This window comes from Oncorhynchus tshawytscha, linkage group LG05, assembly GCF_018296145.1.
Source record: "Oncorhynchus tshawytscha isolate Ot180627B linkage group LG05, Otsh_v2.0, whole genome shotgun sequence".
Lineage (NCBI taxonomy): Eukaryota > Metazoa > Chordata > Actinopteri > Salmoniformes > Salmonidae > Oncorhynchus > Oncorhynchus tshawytscha.
The window spans coordinates 79,653,391-79,678,738 of NC_056433.1; the positions used below are offsets into that span (position 1 = coordinate 79,653,391).

At 45.7% G+C, this 25,348-nt stretch overlaps 1 protein-coding gene across 1 annotated transcript in view; it reads left to right on the forward strand.

Annotated features, from left to right (window-relative positions):
* Positions 1-25,348, forward strand: part of hmcn1 (hemicentin 1) — a 233,761-nt gene that overhangs the window by 113,866 nt on the left and 94,547 nt on the right. The window contains 7 exon segments of the mRNA XM_042322447.1: positions 2,095-2,222; positions 10,569-10,713; positions 13,286-13,321; positions 13,627-13,715; positions 19,276-19,435; positions 21,496-21,667; positions 23,187-23,314. Coding sequence (XP_042178381.1) covers positions 2,095-2,222; positions 10,569-10,713; positions 13,286-13,321; positions 13,627-13,715; positions 19,276-19,435; positions 21,496-21,667; positions 23,187-23,314 — 858 coding nt within the window.

The window sequence follows — 25,348 nt, forward strand, 5'->3', positions numbered from 1 at the left end:
TTATGGAAGGTTTGGGAATCACTTCCCTTTTAGGTGGTTGTAGAATTTAATGGCTCATTTCTGGATTTTGATCATTAGCGGGTATCGGCCTAATTCTGCTCTGCATTATTTGGTGTTTTACGTTGTACACCGGGGATATTTTTGCAGAATTCTACACACAGTCTTAATTTGGTGTTTGTCCCATTTTTTGAATTATTGGTTGGTGAGCGGTCCCCAGACCCCACAGCCATGAAGGGCAATGGGTTCTATAACTGATTGAAGTATTTTTAGCCAGATCCTCATTGGTATGTTGAATTTGATGTTATTTTTGATGGCGTAGAAGGCCTTTCTTGCATTGTCTCTCGGATCGTTCACAGCTTTCTGGAAGTCATCCGTGGCTCTGATGTTTAGGCCGAAGGTATGTATCGTTTTGTGTGCTCTAGGGCAACAGTGTCTAGATGGAATTTGTATTTGTGGTCCTGGCAACTGGACCTTTTTGTCAGGGCCCTGGTCTGACAGAATCTGTGCAAGAAGATTTAGGTGCTACTGTAGTCCTGTCTTGGTTGGGGACAGAAGCACCAGATCATCAGCAAACTGTAGACATTTGACTTCAGATTCTAGTAGGGTGAGGCCGGGTGCTGCAGACTGTTCAAGTGCCTTCACCAATTTGTTGATGTATATGTTGAAGAGGGTGGGACTCAAGCTGCATGGCCCTGTGGAAAGAAAAGTGTTTATTTTTTGGTAATTTTAACCGCACACTTGTTGTTTGTGTGCATGGATTTGATAATGTTGTATGTTTTTTCCCCCAACACTACTTCCTCTCTCTGTATCTCTCTGTATCTCTCTTCATATCTCTCTGTTTCTATCTCCGTATCTCTCTCTCTCACTGTCTCGCTCTCTCTCCCTGTCTCTCTCTCTGTCTCTCTTTCTCTCCCTCATATCGTCTGTTAGCTCAGCAGCTGGCAAGAACCACATTACATCAGGCAAACCTTATCTCCTCCTGTAGTCAGTTAACCAGCCAGTCAGTCAGTCAGTCAGTCAGTCAGTCCATCTTTATGTTATGTGTGAACATAAAAGGTGGATTCCTTTCCAATCTGGCAACCATTTTGTTAATCTCTGTCTTTCCTCATGCTGGATCCTCTCAGGCAGGAATCATCAGTCTTGTCATGCCACACTCCCAGTTCCCGTCTCAGAGTGGAGAAGCAGGACTCGAACTGACGGCTGTTTGTGTTACAGGCCTTGAGTGGACGGATAGCCAGAGGGATAAGAGATGTAATGTATACATTAACCCTGAGTGTCTACTCAAGCATAGAATGTTTATCTTTATTTAACTAGGCAAGTCAGTTAAGAACAAATTCTTATTTGCAGTGACAGCCGACCGGGGAACAGTGGGTTAACTGCCTTGTTCTTGGACAGAACGACAAATTCTTACCTTGTCAGCTTAGGGATTCGATCCAGCACCCGTTCGGTTACTGGCCCGACACTCTAACCACTAGGCTACCTGCCACCCGAGCACACGGGGGAACATACCGTATGTTCTGGGATCAGAAAGAATATTTAGGCCTAGGCCAGGTTTTTGTGGTAAAGTCAACTGGTCAGGGTTCATATTGGGCATTTTCATATCTTTCCATTCAGGAGGTCAGTTCATATCAATGAGGATGGTCACATTGTGTTTGACTGGAGACAGTTGGGTGGTCAGTTTATGGTCAGATTATCTTCATGTTGGTCATGTTCTCCTGGCCAACACCTTGTCAACTGTTTCTGTCCCCCAGATGACCGTGTGAACGTGTTCAAATCGCTGCACATTCACACACATACAGTATGTATGATGTCATCTAGACCAACTGTGTGTGCGTGTGTTTTGGGTGTATGCGAGGCCTTTACATCGTGCCTAGGGAGAGAGTGTAAATACGTCAGTATTTATAGCAACCATGCATTCCCTAAGCCTCTCAGTGTGGAGATGTGGAAACCATATGGAAGAGAGTGTGTGGTAAAGCAGGGAGGCAACTGGGAAGTGGACCCAGTGGAGATGAGCCCTGGTCAGGCATGGAGAGAGCAGGAGAGCCCCTGGTCCCTGGAAACAAACAGCCACTTTGTTTTTATGATTTTTTACAGTGTCCCCGGTGATTGGCCACAGTCCGGGGGTGCTGAATGTGATCAAGGAGCAGCAGGTGACTCTGCCCTGTGTGCTGCTGGCGGGAAACCCCCTACCTGAGAGACGCTGGCTACACAACCACGGCCTGGTGAGAAAGCTATACACACACACTGGCACACACACACACACTGGCACACACACACACACACACTGGCACACACACACACTGGCACACACACACACACGCACACACACATACACACACACACGCACACACATACACACACATGGCACACACACACACACACACACACACACACATACACACACACACACACACACACACACACACACACACACACACACACACACACACACATATACACACACAAATACACACACACACACTGGCATGCACACACACATACCCCCACACACACACGCGCACGCACGCACACACACACACACACACACTGGCACACACACACACACACACACACACACACACATACATACCGCATGCACACACACATACCCCCACACACACACGCGCGTACGCACACACACACACACACACACACACACACACACACACACACACACACACACACACACACACACACACACACACTGGAATGCACACACATACCCACACGCACACACGCGTGCATATGCACACACACATACACACTACTGGTGCCTGAGATCTGCCTGTGGTTAAGCACTGTGAATAAGATTACACCAATTTGTCATCAGACAGTCGAGGAATGATTCATAAAAATGAACAAAAAAATTTAACAAAACCACTTCAAAATGACTTACTCACTGCAACGTCTATGAAGGTGTCTATTGTTTTAGCACTGATTTTAAAACTAATATTAGACTTGTCTATGGACCACCTGTGCCCGTTTTGAGTAGAGGTCCATTCTGTAAGTGTATTTGGGTGTTTTAAACATACCACATGTTTCATACATACCACATGTTTCATACATACCACATGTTTCATACATACCACATGTTTCATACATACCACATGTTTCATACATACCACATGTTTTATACATACCGCATGTTTTATACATACCACATGTTTCATACATACCACATGTTTCATACATACCACATGTTTTATACATACCACATGTTTTATACATACCGCATGTTTTATACATACCACATGTTTCATACATACCACATGTTTCATACATACCGCATGTTTTATACATACCACATGTTTCATACATACCACATGTTTCATACATACCACATGTTTTATACATACCTGTTACGATAAATGAGTGAGGAGGTGTGGAGTCAGGCGCAGAGAGCAAAAGATGTGGGAAAAAACGCGCTTTAATGTCCCGGAAACATAACATGAACCAAAAGTAGAAAAACAAATGATCAGAAATATAAACGGACAGCGTGAAACCCAAATACAAACAAAATACACTCAAACAACAAAACAGACTAACAAGCCCACACGAAACAGAAGCGGGCTGAACAAACTATATATAACCCTACCCTAACAACTCAACAAGAAACAGGTGATACCAATCAGACAAAACCAAAGGAACACAGAACAATGGATCGGCGATAGCTAGTAGACCGGTGACAACGACCGCCGAGCGCCACCCAAACAAGAAGGGGAGTCACCTTCGGTAATATTCGTGACAGTACCCCCCCCTGACGCGCAGCTCCCGCAGCGCGCCGACGCCGGCCTCGGGGACGACCCGGGGGCCGAGGCGCTGGGCGATCCGGACGGAGGCGATGGAACTCACTCAACATAGATGGATCTAGAATATCCCTCACCGGAACCCAGCACCTCTCCTCCGGACTGTACCCCTCCCAGTCAACGAGGTACTGCAAGCCCCTCACCCGGCGTCTCGAGTCCAGAATAGCTCGTATCTTGTACGCCGGGGACCCCTCGATGTCCAGAGGGGGCGGAGGAACCTCCGGAACCTCACCTTCCTGCATGGGACCAGCTACCACCGGCCTGAGAAGAGACACATGAAACGAGGGGTTAATACGATAATACGAAGGAAGTAATAATCGATAACAAACCTTGTTTATTCTCCTCAGGACTTTAAATGGCCCTATACACTGCGGACCCAGCTTCCGGCAGGGCAAGCGGAGGGGCAGGTTTCGGGTCGAGAGCCAGACCCTGTCCCCAGGTGCAAACACGGGGGCCTCACTGCGGTGACGGTCAGCGCTCTTCTTCTGCCTTATGCTCGCTTGGCGTAATGACTCTTGGACAGCCCTCCAGGTCTCCTTAGAGCGCTGCACCCACTCCTCCACCGCAGTAGCCTCAGTCTGGCTCTGATGCCACGGTGCCAGGACTGGCTGGTACCCCAACACGCACTCAAATGGTGACATGTTGGTAGAGGAGTGGCTTAGTGAGTTCTGGGCTATTTCTGCCCAGGGAATATATCTCGCCCACTCCCCTGGCCGGTCCTGGCAATACGACCGCAGAAACCTACCCACCTCCTGGTTCACTCTCTCCACCTGCCCATTACTCTCCGGGTGATACCCTGAGGTCAGGCTGACCGAGACCCCCAGACGTTCCATAAATGCCCTCCAAACACGGGAGATAAACTGGGGGCCCCGATCAGAAACTATATCCTCGGGCACCCCGTAGTGCCGGAAGACATGGCTGAAAAGAGCTTCCGCAGTCTGTAGGGCCGTAGGGAGACCGGGCAATGGGATAAGACGGCAGGACCTGAGAGGGGGGAAGGTCAGTAAGAAAATCCACCGATAGATGGGTCCACGGCCGTTGTGGAAAGGGAAGAGGTTGTAATTTACCTCTTGGCAGGTGTCTAGGAGCCTTACTCTGGGCGCACACCGAACAGGAGGAAACATAGAATCGCACATCCTTCCTCAAAGTGGGCCACCAGTACTTCCTCTCAAGACCTCGCACTGTCCTAAAAATACCTGGGTGACCCGACGAGGGTAGACAATGAGCCCATCGAATCAATTGATCACGAACAGCCAGCGGCACGTACCTACGACCCTCCGGACACTGTGGAGGCGCAGGTTCCTCCCTTAGCGCCCGCTCGATGTCCACGTCCACATCCCATACTACTGGTGCCACCAGCTTAGCTGCCGGAATGATGGGAGTAGGATCGATGGACCTGTCCTCAGTGTCATAGAGTCTTGACAGCGTGTCGGCCTTAGTGTTGAGGGAACCTGGTCTATATGAGATAGTGAAACGAAATCTGGTGAAAAACATGGCCCACCTTGCCTGACGAGGATTCAGTCTCCTAGCTGATCGGATATACTCCAGGTTACGGTGGTCAGTCCAGATAATTTGAAATTTGATTTGGTAAGGAAAGGGTGCTTAGCCCCCTCAAGCCAGTGTCTCCACATCTTCTGGGCCTTAACCATAGCCAACAACTCCCTATCCCCCACATCATAATTCCGCTCCGCTGGCCCGAGTTTCTTCGAAAAAAAGGCACAGGGGCGGAGCTTCGGTGGCGCACCCGAACGCTGTGAGAGCACCGCTCCAACCCCAGCCTCGGATGCGTCCACCTCTACTATAAACGCCAAAGAAGGGTCCGGATGCGCCAACACCGGCGCCTCAGTAAACATCGCCTTCAACTTATGAAAAGCTCCGTTCGCCTCTGCTGACCACTGTAAACGCACCGGCCCCCCCTTCAGCAGTGAGGTAATAGGGGCAGCTACCTGACCAAAACCCCGGATAAACCTCCGGTAGTAATTGGCAAACCCCAAGAACCGCTGTACCTCCTTTACCGTGGTCGGAGTCGGCCAATTACGCACGGCCTTTACGCGGTCACCCTCCATTACCAACCCAGAGCTGGAAATGCGATAACCCAGGAAGGAAACTGATTGTTTGGAAAACTCACATTTCTCCGCCTTCACATACAGGTCATGCTCCAGCAGTCGTCTAAGAACCTTGCGCACCAGAGATACATGCGCAGTGCGTGTAGCGGAGTAGATCAAAATATCGTCAATATACACCACTACACCCTGTCCGTGCAGGTCTCTGAGAATCTCATCCACGAAGGATTGAAATATAGCTGGAGCATTCTTTAAACCGTATGGCATGACGAGGTACTCATAATGGCCAGAAGTAGTGCTAAATGCAGTTTTCCACTCATCTCCATCCCGAATACGCACCAGATTATAAGCACTCCTGAGATCCAGTTTAGTGAAGAACTGCGCTCCGTGAAATGATTCCACTGCCGTAGCAATGAGAGGTAGTGGGTAACTAAAACCCACCATGATGGAATTTAGACCTCTATAATCAATACACGGACGTAAACCACCATCTTTTTTCTTCACAAAAAGAAACTCGAAGAGACAGGTGACATGGAGGGCTGAATGTACCCCTGTCCCAGAGCCTCGGTGATATAAGTTTCCATAGCCACCGTCTCCTCCTGGGACAAAGGATACACATGACTCCTGGGGAGTGCAGCGTTTACCTGGAGGTTTATCACGCAATCCCCTGCCTATGGGGTGGTAATTGGGTCGCCTTCTTTTTACTGAAAACGATAGCCAAATCGTTATACTCAGCTGGAATGCGCACGGTGGAAACCTGGTCTGGACTCTCCACCGTTGTCGCACCGATGGAAACCCCTACACACCTGCCTGAACACTCATCAGACCACCCCTGTAGAGTTCCCTGTTTCCACAAAATCGTAGGATTATGAATAGCTAGCCAGGGAATCCCCAGTACCACTGGAAACGCAGGTGAATCGATAAGGAACAAACCAATTCGCTCCTTGTGATTCCCCTGCGTAACCATCTCCAACGAAATTGTGGCTTTCCTCACCAGCCCTGACCCTAATGGTCGACTATCTAAAGAGTGCACGGCAAAAGGGGGGGTCTACTTTTACTAACGGAATCCTCAACCTCTGAGCGAGTCCGCGATCTATAAAGTTTCCAGCTGCGCCTGAATCTACCAGTGCCTTATGCTGGAGAGAAGGAGAATAATTAAGGAAACAAATTAATAGGAACATGTGACCAACAGGAAACTCTAGGAGAGTGTGGTGCTTACTCACCTGGGTTGACCGAGGAGTGTTCTGCCTGCCCTCTCGATTCCTAGATGAATTCCTCCAGCACCGACCAGACGTGTGCCCTCTCCGGCCACAACTGGTACAGGAGGAGCTTCCTCCTCCGATCTCCCTAGACGCGGTCCCTCCTAGCTCCATCGGGATAGGAGCAGGAGGGTCAGGAGGTAGAACTGACAGGACCCTTTCAGAACGTCCGCGAGCAGCTAGCAGATGGTCCAACCGGATCGACAGGTCTATCAGTCCATCCAGGCTAAGTGTAGCATCCCAACAGGCCAGCTCCCTACGGACGTCCTCTCTCAGGCTACATCTGTAATGGTCTATCAGGGCCCTGTCTTTCCACCCTGCTCCAGCGGCCAAGGTCCGGAACTCCAGTGCGAAGTCCTGCGCGCTCCTCGTCCCCTGTCTGAGATGGAACAATCTCTCACCCGCCGCTCGACCCTCTGGAGGGTGATCGAACACGGCCCTGAAACGGCGGGTGAACTCCGGGTAATTGTCCTTTGCTGAGTCGGGCCCGTTCCAGACCGCATTAGCCCACTCCAGGGCTCTACCGGTAAGGCATGTGATGAGAACCCACACTCTCTCCTCCTCCGAGGGAGCCGGCCGAACGGTGGCCAGGTAGAGGTCTAGTTGAAGCAGGAATCCCTGGCACCCCGTCGCTGCTCCATCGTACTCCCTCGGAGGCGTAATGCGCAGAGCGCTGGAACCGGATCCAGATGGGGAGATGGTAGAGTTGCTGGTGGGAGGGTCGGTGGGGTAGTAGGGAGACCATTCCTCTCCCAACGATCCATCCTTTCCATCATCTGATCCATCGCTGATCCTAGGCAATGGAGGATAGACGTGTGATGAAGGACTCTCTCCTCCATAGTAGGAAGAGGAGTGGTCGCTGCTCCTGCTGACTCCATATCGTGGTGCGGGCTTCTGTTACGATAAATGAGTGAGGAGGTGTGGAGTCAGGCGCAGAGAGCGAAAGATGTGGGAAAAAACACGCTTTAATGTCCCGGAAACATAACATGAACCAAAAGTAGAAAAACAAATGATCAGAAATATAAACGGACATCGTGAAACCCAAATACAAACAAAATACACTCAAACAACAAATCAGACTAACAAGCCCGCACGAAACAGAAGCGGGCTGAACAAACTATATATAACCCTACCCTAACAACCAAACAAGAAACAGGTGATACCAATCAGACAAAACCAAAGGAACACAGAACAACGGATCGGCGATAGCTAGTAGACCGGTGACGACGACCGCCGAGCGCCACCCGAACAAGAAGGAGTCACCTTCGGTAATATTCGTGACAATACCACATGTTTTATACATACCAAATGTTTCATACATATATACCGCATGTTTCATACATACCACATGTTTCATACATACCACATGTTTCATACATACCACATGTTTCATACATACCACATGTTTTATACATACCACATGTTTTATACATACCACATGTTTTATACATACCACATGTTTTATACATACCACATGTTTTCTACCTACCACATGTTTTATACATACCACATGTTTTATACATACCACATGTTTTATACATACCAAATGTTTCATACATACCACATGTTTTATACCTTCCATATGTTTCATACACACATACCACATGTTTCACACATACTACATGTTTCATACATACCACATGTTTCATACATACCACATGTTTCATACACACATACCACATGTTTCATACATACCACATGTTTTATACATACCACATGTTTTATACATACCACATGTTTCATACCTACCACATGTTTCATACACACATACCACATGTTTCATACATACCACATGTTTCATACATACATACCACATGTTTCATACATACCACATGTTTTATACATACCGCATGTTTATATATACCACATGTGTTATACATATACCGCATGTTTTCTACCTACCAGATGTTTCTACCTACCACATGTTTTCTACCTACCACATGTTTTCTACCTACCACATGTTTTATACATACCGCATGTTTTATACATATCGCATGTTTTATACATACCACATGTTATATACGTACCACATTTTTATACATACCGCATGTTTTATACATACCACATGTTTTATACATATAGCACATGTTTTCTACCTACCACATGTTTTCTACATACCACATGTTTTATACATACCACGTCTTATACATACCACATGTTTCATACATACCACATGTTTCATACATACCGCATGTTTTCTACCTACCACATGTTTCTACCTACCACATGTTTTCTACCTACCACATGTTTTTTTACATACCACATGTTTTATACATACCACATGTTTTATACATACCACATGTTTTATACATACCACATGTTTCATACATACCACATGTTTTATACATACCACATGTTTCTACCTACCACATGTTTCATACATACCACATGTTTTATACATACCACATGTTTTATACATACCACATGTTTTATACATACCACATGTTTCATACATACCACATGTTTTATACATACCACATGTTTCATACATACCACATGTTTTATACATACCACATCTTTTATACATACCACATGTTTTATACATACCACATGTTTTCTACCTACCACATGTTTTATTCATACCACATGTTTTATACATACCACATGTTTTATACATACCACATGTTTTATACATACCACATGTTTTATACATACCACATGTTTTATACATACCACATGTGTTATACATATACCGCATGTTTTCTACCTACCACATGTTTCTACCTACCACATGTTTTCTACCTACCACATGTTTTTTTACATACCACATGTTTTATACATACCACATGTTTTATACATACCACATGTTTTATACATACCACATGTTTTATACATACCACATGTTTTATACATACATGTTTTATTCATACATGTTTTATACATACCACATGTTTTATACATACCACATGTTTTATACATACCACATGTTTTATACATACCACATGTTTTATACATACCACATGTTTTATACATACCACATGTTTCATACATACCACATGTTTTATACATACCACATGTTTCATACATACCACATGTTTTATACATACCACATCTTTTATACATACCACATGTTTTATACATACCACATGTTTTCTACATACCACATGTTTTATACATACCACATGTTTTATACATACCACATGTTTTATACATATCACATGTTTTATACATACCACATGTTTTATACATACCACATGTTTTATACATACCACATGTTTTATACATACCGCATGTTTCATACATACCACATGTTTTATACATACCACATGTTTCATACATACCACATGTTTATACATACCACATGTTTCATACATACCACATGTTTTATACATACCACATGTTTCATACATACCGTGTTCCAATACAGCTGGTTGTGTGTGTCTGTGTGTGTCCCTCCATGTAATGTTTTCACCTGTTGAATGTGATCCTGTCCATGCCAGGTGAGCTCCAGCCCGTATGTGACGGTGCGTAGAGACGGCAGCCTGCATATAGAACATGTTCGTCTGGAGGAAGGAGGGGAATACACCTGCCTTGCAGAGAACGTGCTGGGCTCCAGCAACCGCACCACCACCCTCAACATCTATGGTAAGACCACAATACCATGGTTAACATCTACTATACGACTACAGTAAGACCACAATACCATGGTTAACATCTACTATACGACCACAGTAAGACCACAATACCATGGTTAACATCTACTATACGACCACAGTAAGACCACAATACCATGGTTAACATCTACTATACGACCACAGTAAGACCACAATACCATGGTTAACATCTACTATACGACCACAGTAAGACCACAATACTGTGTACCCATTGTAGCAACAACTTCATTTGGTCAATATTACGCTACAGTCAGACCACACTACTGTGTACCCATTGTTGCAACAACTTCAGTTGGTCAATATTACGCTACACTCAGACCACACTACTGTGTACCCACTGTAGCAACAATCCACATTGACTGGTACTGGTGATTCTTGTTTATAGCCTTGTTATTGTTATTTTATCCTGTTACTATTTTTCCTTTAGTTTATTGTGCAGATTTTTCTTCCTTCATATTTTAAAACTCTGCGTGGTTAGTTAAGGGCTCTTAAGTAAGCATTTTGTGGTAAGGTCTAAACTTGTTGTATTTGATTTGATTTGTACTAGGACCACATAACCACAGTCAGAATCTGTGAGGACAGTGAAACTATGGTCAACAGTTAAAGCCATGGTTAACTTCTACTAAACAGTTATACTGTGTATCTTCTGTGGGACCCCTCTGTTGTTTCCACTGTATATCTACTGTCGGTACAACTGTAATGGAGTCATTCCACAATCCTCCATAATGTTCTCATCTTCTCTGTGGGCTGTCTGACTCCAAACACAATGAACCTTTATTCTCCCCCCCCCTCCTTTCTCTCCTTCTCCCTCTCTCTCTCTGTCTCTCTCTCTTTCTCCCTCTCTCTCTCTGTCTCTCTCTCTCTGTCTCTCTCTCTCTCTCTCTCTCTCTCTCTCTGTCTCTCTCTCTCTCTCTCTCTCTCTCTCTCTCTCTCTCTCTCTCTCTCTCTCTCTCTCTCTCTCTCTCTCTCTCTCTCTCTCTCTCTCTCTCTGTCTCTCTCTCTCTCTGTCTCTCTCTCTCTCTCTCTCTCTCTCTGTCTCTCTCTCTCTCTCTCTCTCTCTCTCTCTCTCTCTCTCTGTCTCTCTCTCTCTCTCTGTCTCTCTCTCTCTCTCTCTCTCTCTCTCTCTCTCTCTCTCTCTCTCTCTCTCTCTCTCTCTCTGTCTCTCTCTCTGTCTCTATACTAGCTCTCATTTTTTCTCTCGCTCGCTCTCTCTCTTTCTTTCTATACTCTTTCTCTGTACTCTCTCTCTCTCTCTCTTTCTTTCTATACTCTTTCTCTGTACTCTCTCTCTCTCTCTCTTTCTTTCTCTCTCTTTCTCTCTCTGTACTCTCTCTGTACTCTCTCTCTCTGTTCTCTCTATATCTCTGTTCTCTCTCTCTCTCTCTCTCTCTCTCTCTCTCTGTGTGTACTCTCTCTCTGTTCTCTCTCTCTCTCTTTCTCTCTCTCTCTGTTCTCTCTGTTCTCTCTCCTCTCTCTGTACTCTCTCTATCTCTCTCTCTCTGTTCTTTCTCTCACTCTCTCTGTACGCTCTGTCTCTCTCTGTTCTCTCTATCCTCTGTCTCTCTCTATCTGTTGTTTGTTTCTTTCTTTCTCTCTCTCACTCTCTCTCTCTGTTCTTACTTCATGAATATAACTGTCTGAGTTTGCATAAAAACCAGGAACAGCTGTTGAGAGTGGCACAGTTTGGAAGGGTTTGGAACAGGAAGAGGGAAAAATATGTTCTCATTCTTTATTGGAACCAGTTTGGGTGGTGCTTCTACAATTCTACCTTCATAAATGGGAATGGGTCATGGTATGTTGAAATGCTCTTTGAAAGGTTGAAATTAGCTCATTTCTATATCCTCATATGTTTCTGTAGACATTTCCTTCCAACCTTTCTCAGAGAACAACCACAGACCCAGACTAGCAGGACTGTGCATTAGTTCACAGTACACTTCCAGTAGAAGAGTACAGAAGAGTGTATTTTGTCTACATGTTACATGAGAGAGTGAGAACCTGTAAAGTCATCATGAGTTAAATAACTAATTGTGATGTTAAACTGTGAGTTAGTCTCTGTAGCCGCTCCAAGTGTCCGGCGTTAATATCTTCCCCAGATGTCCCAGTGCCTATTGATAAAACAGATAGAGAGAGGGAGCGAGGGAGAGATTTTTTATTTTATTTTATTTTATTTATTTAACCTTTATTTAACTAGGAAAGTCAGTTAAGAACAAACTCGTATTTACAATGTCAGCCTACCCCCTTGGCCAAACCCTTCTGTCCTGCCAAACCCGGACGACGCTGGGCCAATTGTGCGCCGCCCGATGGGACTCCCAATCACGGCCGGTTGTGATACAGCCTGGATTCGAAGCTGAGTATGTGTAGTGGCGCCGCTAGCACTGAGACGCAGTGCCTTAGACCACTACGCCCTGAAGGAGAAGAGAGGGATACGTTTATGTGTGTCAGCCAAACACTGTGTCCACCATGCAGACGCCACAGAAACACAACACACACACACAGGTTCACTGGTCTAACTTAATGCCCCCCCTCTCCTCTCCCCTCACCAGTGATGCCTACCATCCAACATGGCCCTCAGGTCTTCAGTACCATAACACACACACAGAGAGAGAGAGAGAGAGAGAGAGAGAGAGAGAGAGAGAGAGAGAGAGAGAGAGAGAGAGAGAGAGAGAGAGAGAGAGAGAGAGAGAGAGAGAGAGAGAGACAGACAGACAGACAGACAGACAGACAGACAGACAGACAGACAGACAGACAGACAGACAGACAGACAGACAGACAGACAGACAGACAGACAGACAGACAGACAGAGGGCACCCCCATAGAAACAGACAGACAGACAGACAGACAGACAGACAGACAGACAGACAGACAGACAGACAGACAGACAGAGAAACAGACAGAGAGACAGATTTGAGAGAGAGAGAGACCCTACCCTGTCGTGCCGACGGAGTGCCCACGCCCGACATCACCTGGTCCAAGGTCTGTAGTACTTGGTTTTTGACGACTGTCCTCCATCTCTCTGGGTTTGGGGCAAGTTTATCCAGGTCACACCAGTTGAGTTGCACTGTAACACACACACAGAGAGAGAGAGAGAGAGAGACAGAGACAGAGAGACAGACAGAGAGACAGACAGACAGACAGACAGACAGACAGACAGACAGACAGACAGACAGACAGACAGACAGACAGACAGACAGACAGACAGAGAGAGACAGACAGAGAGAGAGACAGAGAGAGAACAGAGAAACAGACAGACAGACAGACAGACAGACAGACAGACAGACAGACAGACAGACAGACAGACAGACAGACAGACAGACAGACAGACAGACAGACAGACAGACAGACAGACAGACAGACAGACAGACAGACAGACAGACAGACAGACAGACAGACAGACAGACAGACAGACAGACAGACAGACAGACAGACAGACAGACAGACAGACAGACAGAGAGACAGACAGAGAGAGAGACAGAGAGAGACATAGACAGAGAGAGATAGAGGCAGAGAGAGACAGAGACAGATACAGAGAGACAGAGAGAGATAGAGAGAGAGAGAGAGAGACTGATAGAGATAGACAGATAGAGAGAGAGAGAGAGATAGACAGAGACCTACAGAGAGACAGACAGAGAGAGACAGAGACAGAGAGATACAGATAGAGAGAGAGATACAGATAGAGAGAGAGACATATAAAGAGAGAGATAGACAGAGACCTACAGAGAGACATACAGATAGAGAGAGAGACAGGGGAAATGGATGTGTAATGAATTCATTTGTTTTTGTTTTGTTCCTCTCATTAAAGGTTATGTGTTTCTGTACATCCATTGACAGTTATATTTCCTTACATAACCTATTATATGAGCTCCAATCTGGATTTAGAACATTCCATTCCACCAACACTTGCCTACTATATATAACTGAACACATAAGGAAGGAAGTAGATGGAGGGAATTGTGTGGTGTGGTTATGTTAGATCTCCAAAAGGCATTTCATACAGTGGATCATTAGATTCTGTTAATCACACTAATAGTCATGAGCTTTAATTACTTAGCAGTAAAAAGGGTTAGCTCTTATCTGCAAGGAAGAAACAGATGGTGGATGTGGATGGGACCATATCTAAACCCAAAATCTTGAACTGCGGGGTACCCCAAGGGAGTGTGCTGGGTCCACTTTTCTTTCTATTGTATATAAATGATCTGAAATCTGCCTGTACATGTGACCTTTTCCTCTATGCAGATGATTCTGCATATGAGATGAGTAATGTAGGATATGTAAACATATAAAAGTGGCATAATGACAATAAGCTGTCTCTTCACCTTGGAAAAAGAGAGTCCATCTTGTTCGGGTTCAAAGTGAAACTGAGGAAATCCCCAGATTTTTAGGTGGTAGTAGGTGACATAGTAGTCACAGCAAAATACTATGTTAATTATCTTGGATATGTGCTAGATAACCATCTGACAGGGGAAAGCATGGCACAAAATGTTATCTCCAAAGTGAACCAAAGTAAAATTAGGTTTCTGTCAAGAACCTTCAAATATCTGGATAAGAATGCATTGGGGGCATTGGCATAGGCTCTTGTTCAGTGCCACTTTGTCTATGCGTGCTCTTCCTGGTACAATAGTGCCCCCAAGATAATACAAAATAAATTGCAGACATCTCACAACAAATTAGTCAGGATTATTCTTAAACTTCCAGCACTTACTCATCTTGACCATTCCCTCTTTGAAAGCCTTAGATGGTTCAAAGTGGAGGAGAGAATCTCTCAGATTAAATTGTGTTTTGTACATCAGATTGTCCACAGTCTGGTCCCCAGGTACCTATGTCGCTACGTTACCTTAGTAAGGGATAACCATAAGTATTCAACGAGAAGGAGTGAAAACGTTGTTCCTTTAAGATGTTAAAGTGTTTATGGGGGACAGAAACGTTTTTAAACTCAGCTGTTATTCTCTGGAACTTGGCTAAATAGTAGCATGTCTCAAAAGTGTAAGATTATAGTACATGGATGAGAATAACATGCCAGAGATAGCATATGGTCTGCCTTTTGGTGCCTGTTGTTTATAATATTGTGATTGTCTCATATATATTAGGTATTGATTGTTTTATATATTAAGGACATGTGAGACAAGGGACATGTTCCTGCACATAGTCATTTATTAGGAAAGGGATTTGTACTAATTATCTCATGTTATGAATCAAACAACAATTTTGTCTGTCATTGTCTGTTGCCATTACTATTGCCGCCTAACCTTGTTGCATTCCCCCTTCCCCCTTCCCTCTTCCCCTTCCCCCTTCCCCCTTCCCTCTTCCCCTTCCCCATTCCCCTTCCCTCTTCCCCTTCCGCATTCCCCCTTCCCTCTTCAAAGCACCACAATGGAAATAAGCTTTATTCCCCCTTCCCCTTCCGCATTCCCCCTTCCCTCTTCCCCATTCCCCCTTCCCCCTTCCCCCCCCCTTCCCCCCCCTTCCGCATTCCCCCTTCCCCTTCCCCTTCCCCTTCCCCTCCCCCCAATACCCCTTCCCCTTCCCCATTCCCCATTCCCCTTCCCCTTCCCCCTTCCCTCTTCCCCCTTCCCCCTTCCGCCTTACCCCTTCCGCATTCCCCCTTCCGCATTCCCCATTCCCCCTTCCCCTTCCCTCTTCCCTCATCCCCCTTCCCCTTCTGCATTCCCCTTAACCTTCCCTCTTCCCCCTTCCCCTTCCCCATTCCCCTTCCCCCTTCCCCCCCTTCCGCATTCCCCTTCCCCCATCCGCATTTCCCCTTCCCCATTCCCCCTTCCCCATATCCCCTTCCCCTTCCGCATTCCCCATTCCCCCTTCCCCCTTCCGCCTTCCGCATCCCCCTTCCCCTTCCCCTTCCTGCATTCCCCTTCCGCATTCCCCCTTCCCCTTCCGCATTCCCCCTTTCCCCCTTCCCCATTCCCCCTTCCCCTTCCCCATTCCCCTTCCCCCTTCCCCCTTCCGCATTCCCCATTCCCATTTCCCCTTCCCCCTTCCGCATTCCCCATTCCCCATTCCCCATTCCCCTTCCCCCTTCCCCATTCCCCAATCCCCCTTCCCCATTCCCCCCTTCCCCTTCCCCTTCCCTCTTCCCCTTCCCCCTTCTGCATTCCCCCTTCCCCTTCCCTCTTCCCCCTTCCCTCTTCAAAGCACCACAATGGAAATAAGCTTTATTGTGTTATCCTCAATGATTTTCTTCAATTGTATGTGGCGGTATCACCTTCTGGAGCGACATTATGTTTGGCGCCATTATGTTTTTAAATAGTCTATTAAATTCAATCAGTCAATCAGTCTGTAAGTCTGGATTCCTGGTATAGTACTTATAACCAGAACCAGGACAGAAGGGTTTGGCCAAGGGGGTAGGCTGTCATTGTAAATATGAATTTGTTCTTAAACTGACTTGCCTCGATAAATAAAGGTTAAATAAAATAAACACGTGGGAACTCATGACAGCCTTTTTCCTATTAGTGTAATGTACTCTATCTGTTCTGGACCTGGACATGCTTGTACAGGTGTTTGTGTGCTCGCATCCACTTATAGTTACACATATGGTGTGTATGGCATTATGCTGTGTGGGAATGAGGGGGTGGGGGTTTGAAGGGGAAGTGTGAAGCTAGAGCCTGTGTGAAGCTAGAGGCTGTGTGAAGCTAGAGGCTGTGTGGCGCTAGAGGCTGTGTGGCGCTAGAGGCTGTGTGAAGCTAGAGGCTGTGTGAAGCTAGAGGCTGTGTGGAGCTAGAGTCTGTGTGAAGCTAGAGGCTGTGTGGAGCTAGAGGCTGTGTGGAGCTAGAGGCTGTGTGAAGCTAGAGGCTGTGTGGAGCTAGAGACTGTGTGGAATAAAGACATTTCCCATTATAACGTTGATCATGGTTTTATTTGGCCCGCGGGTGGTTTTATTTGGCCCGCGGGTGGTTTTATTTGGCTCTCCCAAAAAAAGAATACAATTGGTCATTGTTTTGATCATTGTTGAACATAGAAGACTGTAAAAACACCAGGAAATGAGCTCCAAGTGATTTTAATTGTGGAAATGTGTTCCCAGGTATTCCCACACATAGTAGACAGACACGTGATCGTATACAAATGTAAACACGGATTGAAATGATCATGTTTTAGTCAAACAAATCTGTTTAGACTTCTTGCGGTCAATATGCAGTCTACAAATTATTTGTAATTATAAACTGGGTAGTTCAAGTACTGAATGCTGATTGGCTGACAGCCGTGGTATATCAGTCCGTATACCACAGGTATGACAAAACATTTATTTTTACCTCTCTAATTATGTTGGTAACCAGTTTATAATAGCAATAAGGCACCTTGGGGGTTTGTGGTATATGGCCAATATACCACGGCTAAGGGCTGTGTCCAGGCACTCCGTGTTGCGTCGTGCATAAGAACTGCCCTTAGCCGTTGTATATTGGCCATATACCCGATCATCCCCTGAAGAAACAAATCATCCCGCGACTGAATCTAGTTGATGATCCCTGCACTAGACCTCACTTTAACACCCCTGCTAAAAGGCCTACTGTGTTGGGTAGAGTCAGGCTGTCTTGGGTAGAGTCAGGCTGTGTTGGGTAGAGCCAGGCTGTGTTGGGTAGAGCCAGGCTGTGTTGGGTACAGCCAGGCTGTGTTGGGTAGAGTCAGGCTGTGTTGGGTTGTGTTGCATTGTGTTGGACCAACAGAACTCGAGACGTGTCCTTAGAGCAGTAATGTTCCTCCACACACCTGTGGGCTGTTATGTATTTCTAGATCAATCACTTTCCCAGTAGTGGATTCTGGGAAGACAATGGCAGAAGACAGTAACAGGCCTTTGACTGTGTGTGTGCATGTGTGTGTGTGTGAGAGTGTGTGCGCGCGAATGCGTGGGCGTGAGTGTGGGTGTGTGTGTGCGCATGTGTGTGGTTCAGTTTTTCTCATCATGCACACTGGTTTCAGGGACTAGCAAAATATATGCTATTAAAGTGAATGGGGCTTCAGAGGCATATGAAACCTGACTCTGATAAGTTCTGCACCAGCTGCTCTGTTCCTATTCGCTCTGATTCCTTCACCCTGCGTTCTCCAACGTATCAATACCATGTCAAAGCCACCAGGCCAACTCACAAAGGACCCCCTCTTGCCTGGTGCTTGATTGTTTTTGAGACAGATGTTAGTAGACATTAAGGTCACATTTATTGGCCTTCAGTCATATAAATAGAATGAGTCCGTCAGCACATGTTGGGAACCAAAGTATCATTGATGTGTAATGATCACATTTAGTCCTCTCTATGGTAAAGTGTTGTCTAGAGAACAGGGAAAGAATTACTTTTTGAATCTCCACACGCGAACACACACACACGCACACGCACACGTACACGCACACGCATGCACGCACACGCACACACACGCACACGCACACGTACACGCACACACACACATGCACACACCACCCGTTCCTCATACTCCCATTCTCTCACCCCCTTTCAATGTCAATAAAGTAAGTTACTAAAGTGAGAGAGATGCCCTCTGATCTCTAACCCCTGCCCTGTATGACTCCGTCTCTCCGTAGCGAGGGGAGCTGTTGAACGTCGGTGGTCTGTCTTTCTCTCTGGGGTCTGACGGCAGCCTCCACATCACCTCCCCCACCGGGGAAGAGTCTGGGGAGTTTGTCTGCACTGCAACCAACGCAGCCGGCTACAGGTCCAAGAAGGTCCAGCTCACTGTCTACGGTAGGAAAGGCCTGCTGAGGGGCTCTTAACTCTCTACGGCAAGAGACAGTTAACAGGCCCTCTGTATTCCCTTCTTATTCATATTCATTGTTTCACAGTAAGCTGGGTATTTGTAATGCCATGTATTGTATTTGATGTGACTTATGATGTCTTATGATCTACTCACCACTCTCTCTCTCTCTCTCTCTTTCTCTCTCAATTCAATTCAATTCAAGGGCTTTATTGGCATGGGAAACGTGTTAACATTGCCAAAGCAAGTGAGGTAGACAACATACAAAGTTAATATATGAAGTGAAAAACAACAAAAATTAACAGTAAACATTACACATACAGAAGTTTCAAAACAATCAAGACATTACAAATGTCATATTATATATATACAGTGTTTTAACAATGTACAAATGGTTAAAGGACACAAGATAAAATAAATAAGCATAAATATGGGTTGTATTTGCAATGGTGTTTGTTCTTCACTGGTTGCCCTTTTCTCGTGGCAACAGGTCACACATCTTGCTGCTGTGATGGCACACTGTGGAATTTCACCCAGTAGATATGGGAGTTTTTCAAAATTGGATTTGTTTTCGAATTCTTTGTGGATCTGTGTAATCTGGGGGAAATATGTCTCTCTAATATGGTCATACATTGGGCAGGAGGTTAGGAAGTGCAGCTCAGCTTCCACCTCATTTTGTGGGCAGTGAGCACATAGCCTGTCTTCTCTTGAGAGCCATGTCTGCCTACGGCGGCCTTTCTCAATAGCAAGGCTATGCTCACTGAGCCCCAGGACATAGTCAAAGCTTTCCTTAATTTTGGGTCAGTCACAGTGGTCAGGTATTCTGCCGCTGTGTACTCTCTGTGTAGGGTCAAATAGCATTCTAGTTTGCTCTGTTTTTTTGTTAATTCTTTCCAATGTGTCAAGTAATTATCTTTTTGTTTTCTCATGATTTGGTTGGGTCTAATTGTGCTATTGTCCTGGGGCTCTGTAGGGTGTGTTTGTGTTTGTGAACAGAGCCCCAGGACCAGTTTGCTTAGGGGACTCTTCTCCAGGTTCATCTCTCTGTAGGTGATGGCTTTGTTATGGAAGGTTTGGGAATCGCTTCCTTTTAGGTTGTTGTAGAATTTAACGGCTCTTTTCTGGATTTTGATAATTAGTGGGTATCGGCCTAATTCTGCTCTGCATGCATTATTTGGTGTTCTACGTTGTACACGGAGGATATTTTTGCAGAATTCTGCGTGCAGAGTCTCAATTTGGTGTTTGTCCCATTTTGTGAAGTCTTGGTTGTTGAGCGGACCCCAGACCTCACAACCATAAAGGGCAATGGGCTCTATGACTGATTCAAGTATTTTTAGCCAAATCCGAATTGGTATGTTGAAATTTATGTTCCTTTTGATGGCATAGAATGCCCTTCTTGCCTTGTCTCTCAGATCATTCACAGCTTTGTGGAAGTTACCTGTGGCGCTGATGTTTAGGCCATGGTATGTATAGTTTTTGTGTGCTCTACGGCAACAGTGTCTAGATGGAATTTGTATTTGTGGTCCTGGTGACTGGACCTTTTTGGAACCCCATTATTTTGGTCTTACTGAGATTTACTGTCAGGGCCCAGGTCTGACAGAATCTGTGCATAAGATCTAGGTGCTGCTGTAGGCCCTCCTTGGTTGGTGACAGAAGCACCAGCTCATCAGCAAACAGCAGACATTTGACTTCGGATTCTAGCAGGGGGAGGCCGGGTGCTGCAGACTTTTCTAGTGCCCGCGCCAATTCGTTGATATATATGTTGAAGAGGGTGGGGCTTAAGCTGCATCCCTGTCTAACCCCACGACCATGTGTGAAGAAATGTGTGTGTTTTTTGCCAATTTTAACCGCACACTTGTTGTTTGTGTACATGGATTTTATAAAGTCGTATGTTTTACCCCCAACACCACTTTCCATCAGTTTGTATGGCAGACCCTCATGCCAAATTGAGTCGAAGGCTTTTTTTAAATCAACAAAGCATGAGAAGACTTTGCCTTTGTTTTGGTTTGTTTGGTTGTCAATCTCTCTCTCTCTCTCTCTGTCTGTTCAGTGCGTCCCAGGCAGAGCGGGGTCTCTGGAGGGGTGGGGAGCAACGGTGGGGCCCTGGAGGTGTCTGTCATTGAGGGAGAGGACGTGACCCTGCCCTGTGAGGTCCAAAGTATCCCCCCTCCAATCATCACCTGGGCCAAGGAGAAACAGCTCATCTCCCCCTTCTCACCCAGGTAACACACACACGCACGCAGACACACGCAGACACACACACATACAGTGTCTCTGCTCTCCTTTCGACCTGGAATTCACCCATGTCATGACATGTCTTGGACTTGGCTCGACTCAACATGGCTGACTGTTGTTGATGTGTATCAGAACGTTTTCATTTCAAGCGCTAGGTAAGACAGCGCGTGTCAATGTGTGTGTATGTGTTTCCAAACAGAAAATGCTTGTTTGTGAGAAAGGAAATATGTTTAACAAATAGTTATTGTATTTCTTCTTTCTGAAAGGTCTGACAAGACAAAATAAAGTTTGGTCTGTTTTTACTTGGTCCTTTGACTGTCTAGAGGGTGTTTAAACTGTGCGGGTCAATCTGACCCATATCACAGTGTGCTTCATATTTTTTACTTTAAAGCACAAGGGTTAAATCAAAAATGTTTGGAACCAACAAAACTCTTCATAGAGCTGGCCCCTCGGCCGAACTGAGCAATTGGGGGGTAAGGGCCTTGGTCAGGGAGGTGACCAAGAACCTGATGGTCACTCTGACTGAGCTCCAGAGTTCCTCTGTGGAGATGGCAGAACCTTCCAGAAGGACAACCATCCGTGCAGCACTCCACCAATCAAGCCTTTATGGTAGAGTGGCCAATCCTCAGTAAAAGACACATGATAGCCCACTTGGAGTTTGCCAAAATGCAGCTAAAAGACTCAGACCATGAGAAACAAGATTCTCTAGTTTGATGAAACCAAGATTGAACTCTTTGGCCTGAATGCCAAGCGTCACGTCTGGAGGAAACCTCTCACCATCCCTACGGTGAAGCATGCTGTGGAGATGTTTTTCAGCGGCAGGGACTGGGAGACTAATCAGGATCGAGGGTGAGATGGATGGAGCAAAGTACTGAGAGATCCTTGATGAAAACCTTCTCCAAAGCGCTCAGGACCTCAGACAGGGGTGAAGGTTCACCTTCCAACAGGACAACAGCCCTAAGCACCCAGCCAAGACAACGCAGGACTGGCTTCGGGACAAATCTCTGAATGTCCTTGAGTGGCCCAGCCAGAGCTCGGACTTGAACCCGATCAAACATCTCTGGAGAGACCTGAAAATAGCTGTGCAGCAATGCTCCCCATCCAACCTGACAGAGGTTGAGAGGATATGCAGAGAAGAATGGGAGAAACTCCCCAAATACAGGTGTGCCAAGCTTGTAGCGTCATACCCAAGAAGACTTGATGCTGTAATCGCTGCCGAAGGTGCTTCAACAACTTATGTAAATGTGATATTCCATTTTTTTTATATATATACTTTTGCAAAAATGTCTAACGTGGTTTTGCTTTGTCATTATGGGGTATTGTGTGTAGATTGATGAGGAACTATTTTTATTTCATCCATTTTAGAATAAGGTTGTGTAACGTAACAAAATGTGGAAAAAGTCAAGCAATCTGAATACTTTCTGAATGCGCTGTATGTATCCCTGTGTGTGTGTTCAATTTACTTGATGTGTATTTACATTTGTGTTTGTGTGATTCCTCTCCCAGACACACGCAGCTGCCCTCTGGTTCCATGAAGATCCTGGAGAGCCGAGTATCAGATAGTGGTCTGTACGTGTGTGTGGCCTCTAACATCGCAGGCAACTTCACCCAGAACATTCTCCTCAGTGTCCTCGGTAAGGGTCAACACTACAACGATAGCACATGGAATGAATGTGTACATGTACATCGTATAGCTATACCCCTTTCCACGTAACAATATTCAGGATAGCGGAGGAAGTTCTACTGAAACTCTCTCTCGCTTGCTCTCTCTCTCTCTCTCTCTCTCTCTCTCGCTTGCTCTCTCTCGCTCTCTCTCTCTCTCTCTCTCTCTCTCGCTTGCTCTCTCTCTCTCTCTCTCGCTTGCTCTCTCGCTTTCTCTCTCTCTCTCCCTCTCTCTCCCTTCCTCTCTCTCTCTCTCTCTCTCGCTTGCTCTCTCTCTCTCGCTTGCTCTCTCTCTCTCTCTCTCTCTCTCTCCCTTTCTCTCTCTCTCTCGCTTGCTCTCTCTCTCTCGCTTGCTCTCTCTCTCCCTTTCTCTCTCTCTCTCGCTTGCTCTCTCTCGCTTGCTCTCTCTCTCTCCCTTTCTCTCTCTCTCTCGCTTGCTCTCTCTCTCTCGCTTGCTCTCTCTCTCGCTTGCTCTCTCTCTCTCGCTTGCTCTCTCTTTCTCTCTCTCTCTCTCTCTCTCTCTCTCTCTCTCACTCTATCTCTCTCAATTCAAAGGGGCTATATTGGCATGGGAAACATGCTTACTTGGCCAAATAAAGTGAAATGAACAATAATCAAAAGTGAGAAGACACAAAACAACAACAAAAAACGACTTGAATTCAAAAGTAAATATTGCACTCAATATTTACTGTTTTGTGGTTGAACGTGTGGGCATCACTTCCTTTTAGGTGGATGTTCTGGATGTTGATAACTAGTGGGTTTAGTCCTAATTCTTCTCTGCATGCATTGTTTGGGGGTTTGCGTTGCACACAGTATATTTTTGCAGAATTCTGCATGCAGAGTCTCAATTGGGTGTTTGTCCCTTTTTGTGAATTCCTGGTTGGTGAGTGGACCCCAGACCTCACAACCTTAGAGGGCAATGGGTTCTATAGCTGATTGAAGTATTTTTTGCAAGATCCTAATTGGGATGTCAAGTTTTATGTTCCTTTTGATGGCGTAGAAGGCCCTTCTTGCCTTGTCTCTCAGATAGTTCACAGCTTTGTGGAAGTTACCTGTGGAGCTGATGTTTAGGCCGAGGTACAGTGTGTATAGTTTTTTGGTGTGCTCTAGGGCAACAGTGTCTAGATGGTATTTGTATTTGTGGTCCTGGCAACTAAACCATTTTTGGAACACCATTATTTTTGTCTTACCAAGATTCACTGTCAGGGCCCAGGTCTGACAGAGTCTGTGCAGAAGATCTAGGTGATACTGTAGTCCTGCCTTGTTTGGGGACAGAAGCACCAGATCATCAGCAAACAGTAGACATTTGATTTCTGAGTTCATTAGTGTGAGGCCGGGTGCTGCAGACTGTTCTAATGACCTCTCCAGTGCATTAGGGTAGCCTAAGGTAGGGTAGCCTAGTGGTTAGAGCGTTGGACTAGTAACCGGAAGGTTAAATCCCTGAGCTGACAAGGTACAAATCTGTCGTTCTGCCCCTGAACAGGCAGTTAACCCACTGTTCCTAGGCCATCATTGAAAATAAGAATTTGTTCTTAACTGACTTGCCTAGTTAAATAAAGGTTAAATAAAAATAAAATTGATATATACACTAAGTGTACAAAACATTAAGAACACCTTCCTAATATTGAGTTGCGTCCCGCCCCTTTGCCCTCAGAACAGCCTCAATTCCTCAGTTGCAGCACAGACACACTCATTAGATGTTAAATATCTGATGTGTGAGAACACTGCACTGAACATTACTCACTCAGCCCCAGGCACATTAACATTGCTCACTGGGCCTGGGCAAGACCAGCAAGGGTGTTTAAACTCAATCTACACAGACAGACGGGTAGACAGACAAATAGAAAGAGAGGGAGAAGTTGAAGAGAGGAGAGGGAAATTAAGGGAAATGACAGCGTTGGCTAGATGAGTACACTGAGTCAGGCACTCAGGACTGTTTGAAGTGTTTGTGGAAATTACTAAAGCCGTTGGAACACTACAATTAACCTGCAGCAGCGATCTGAATG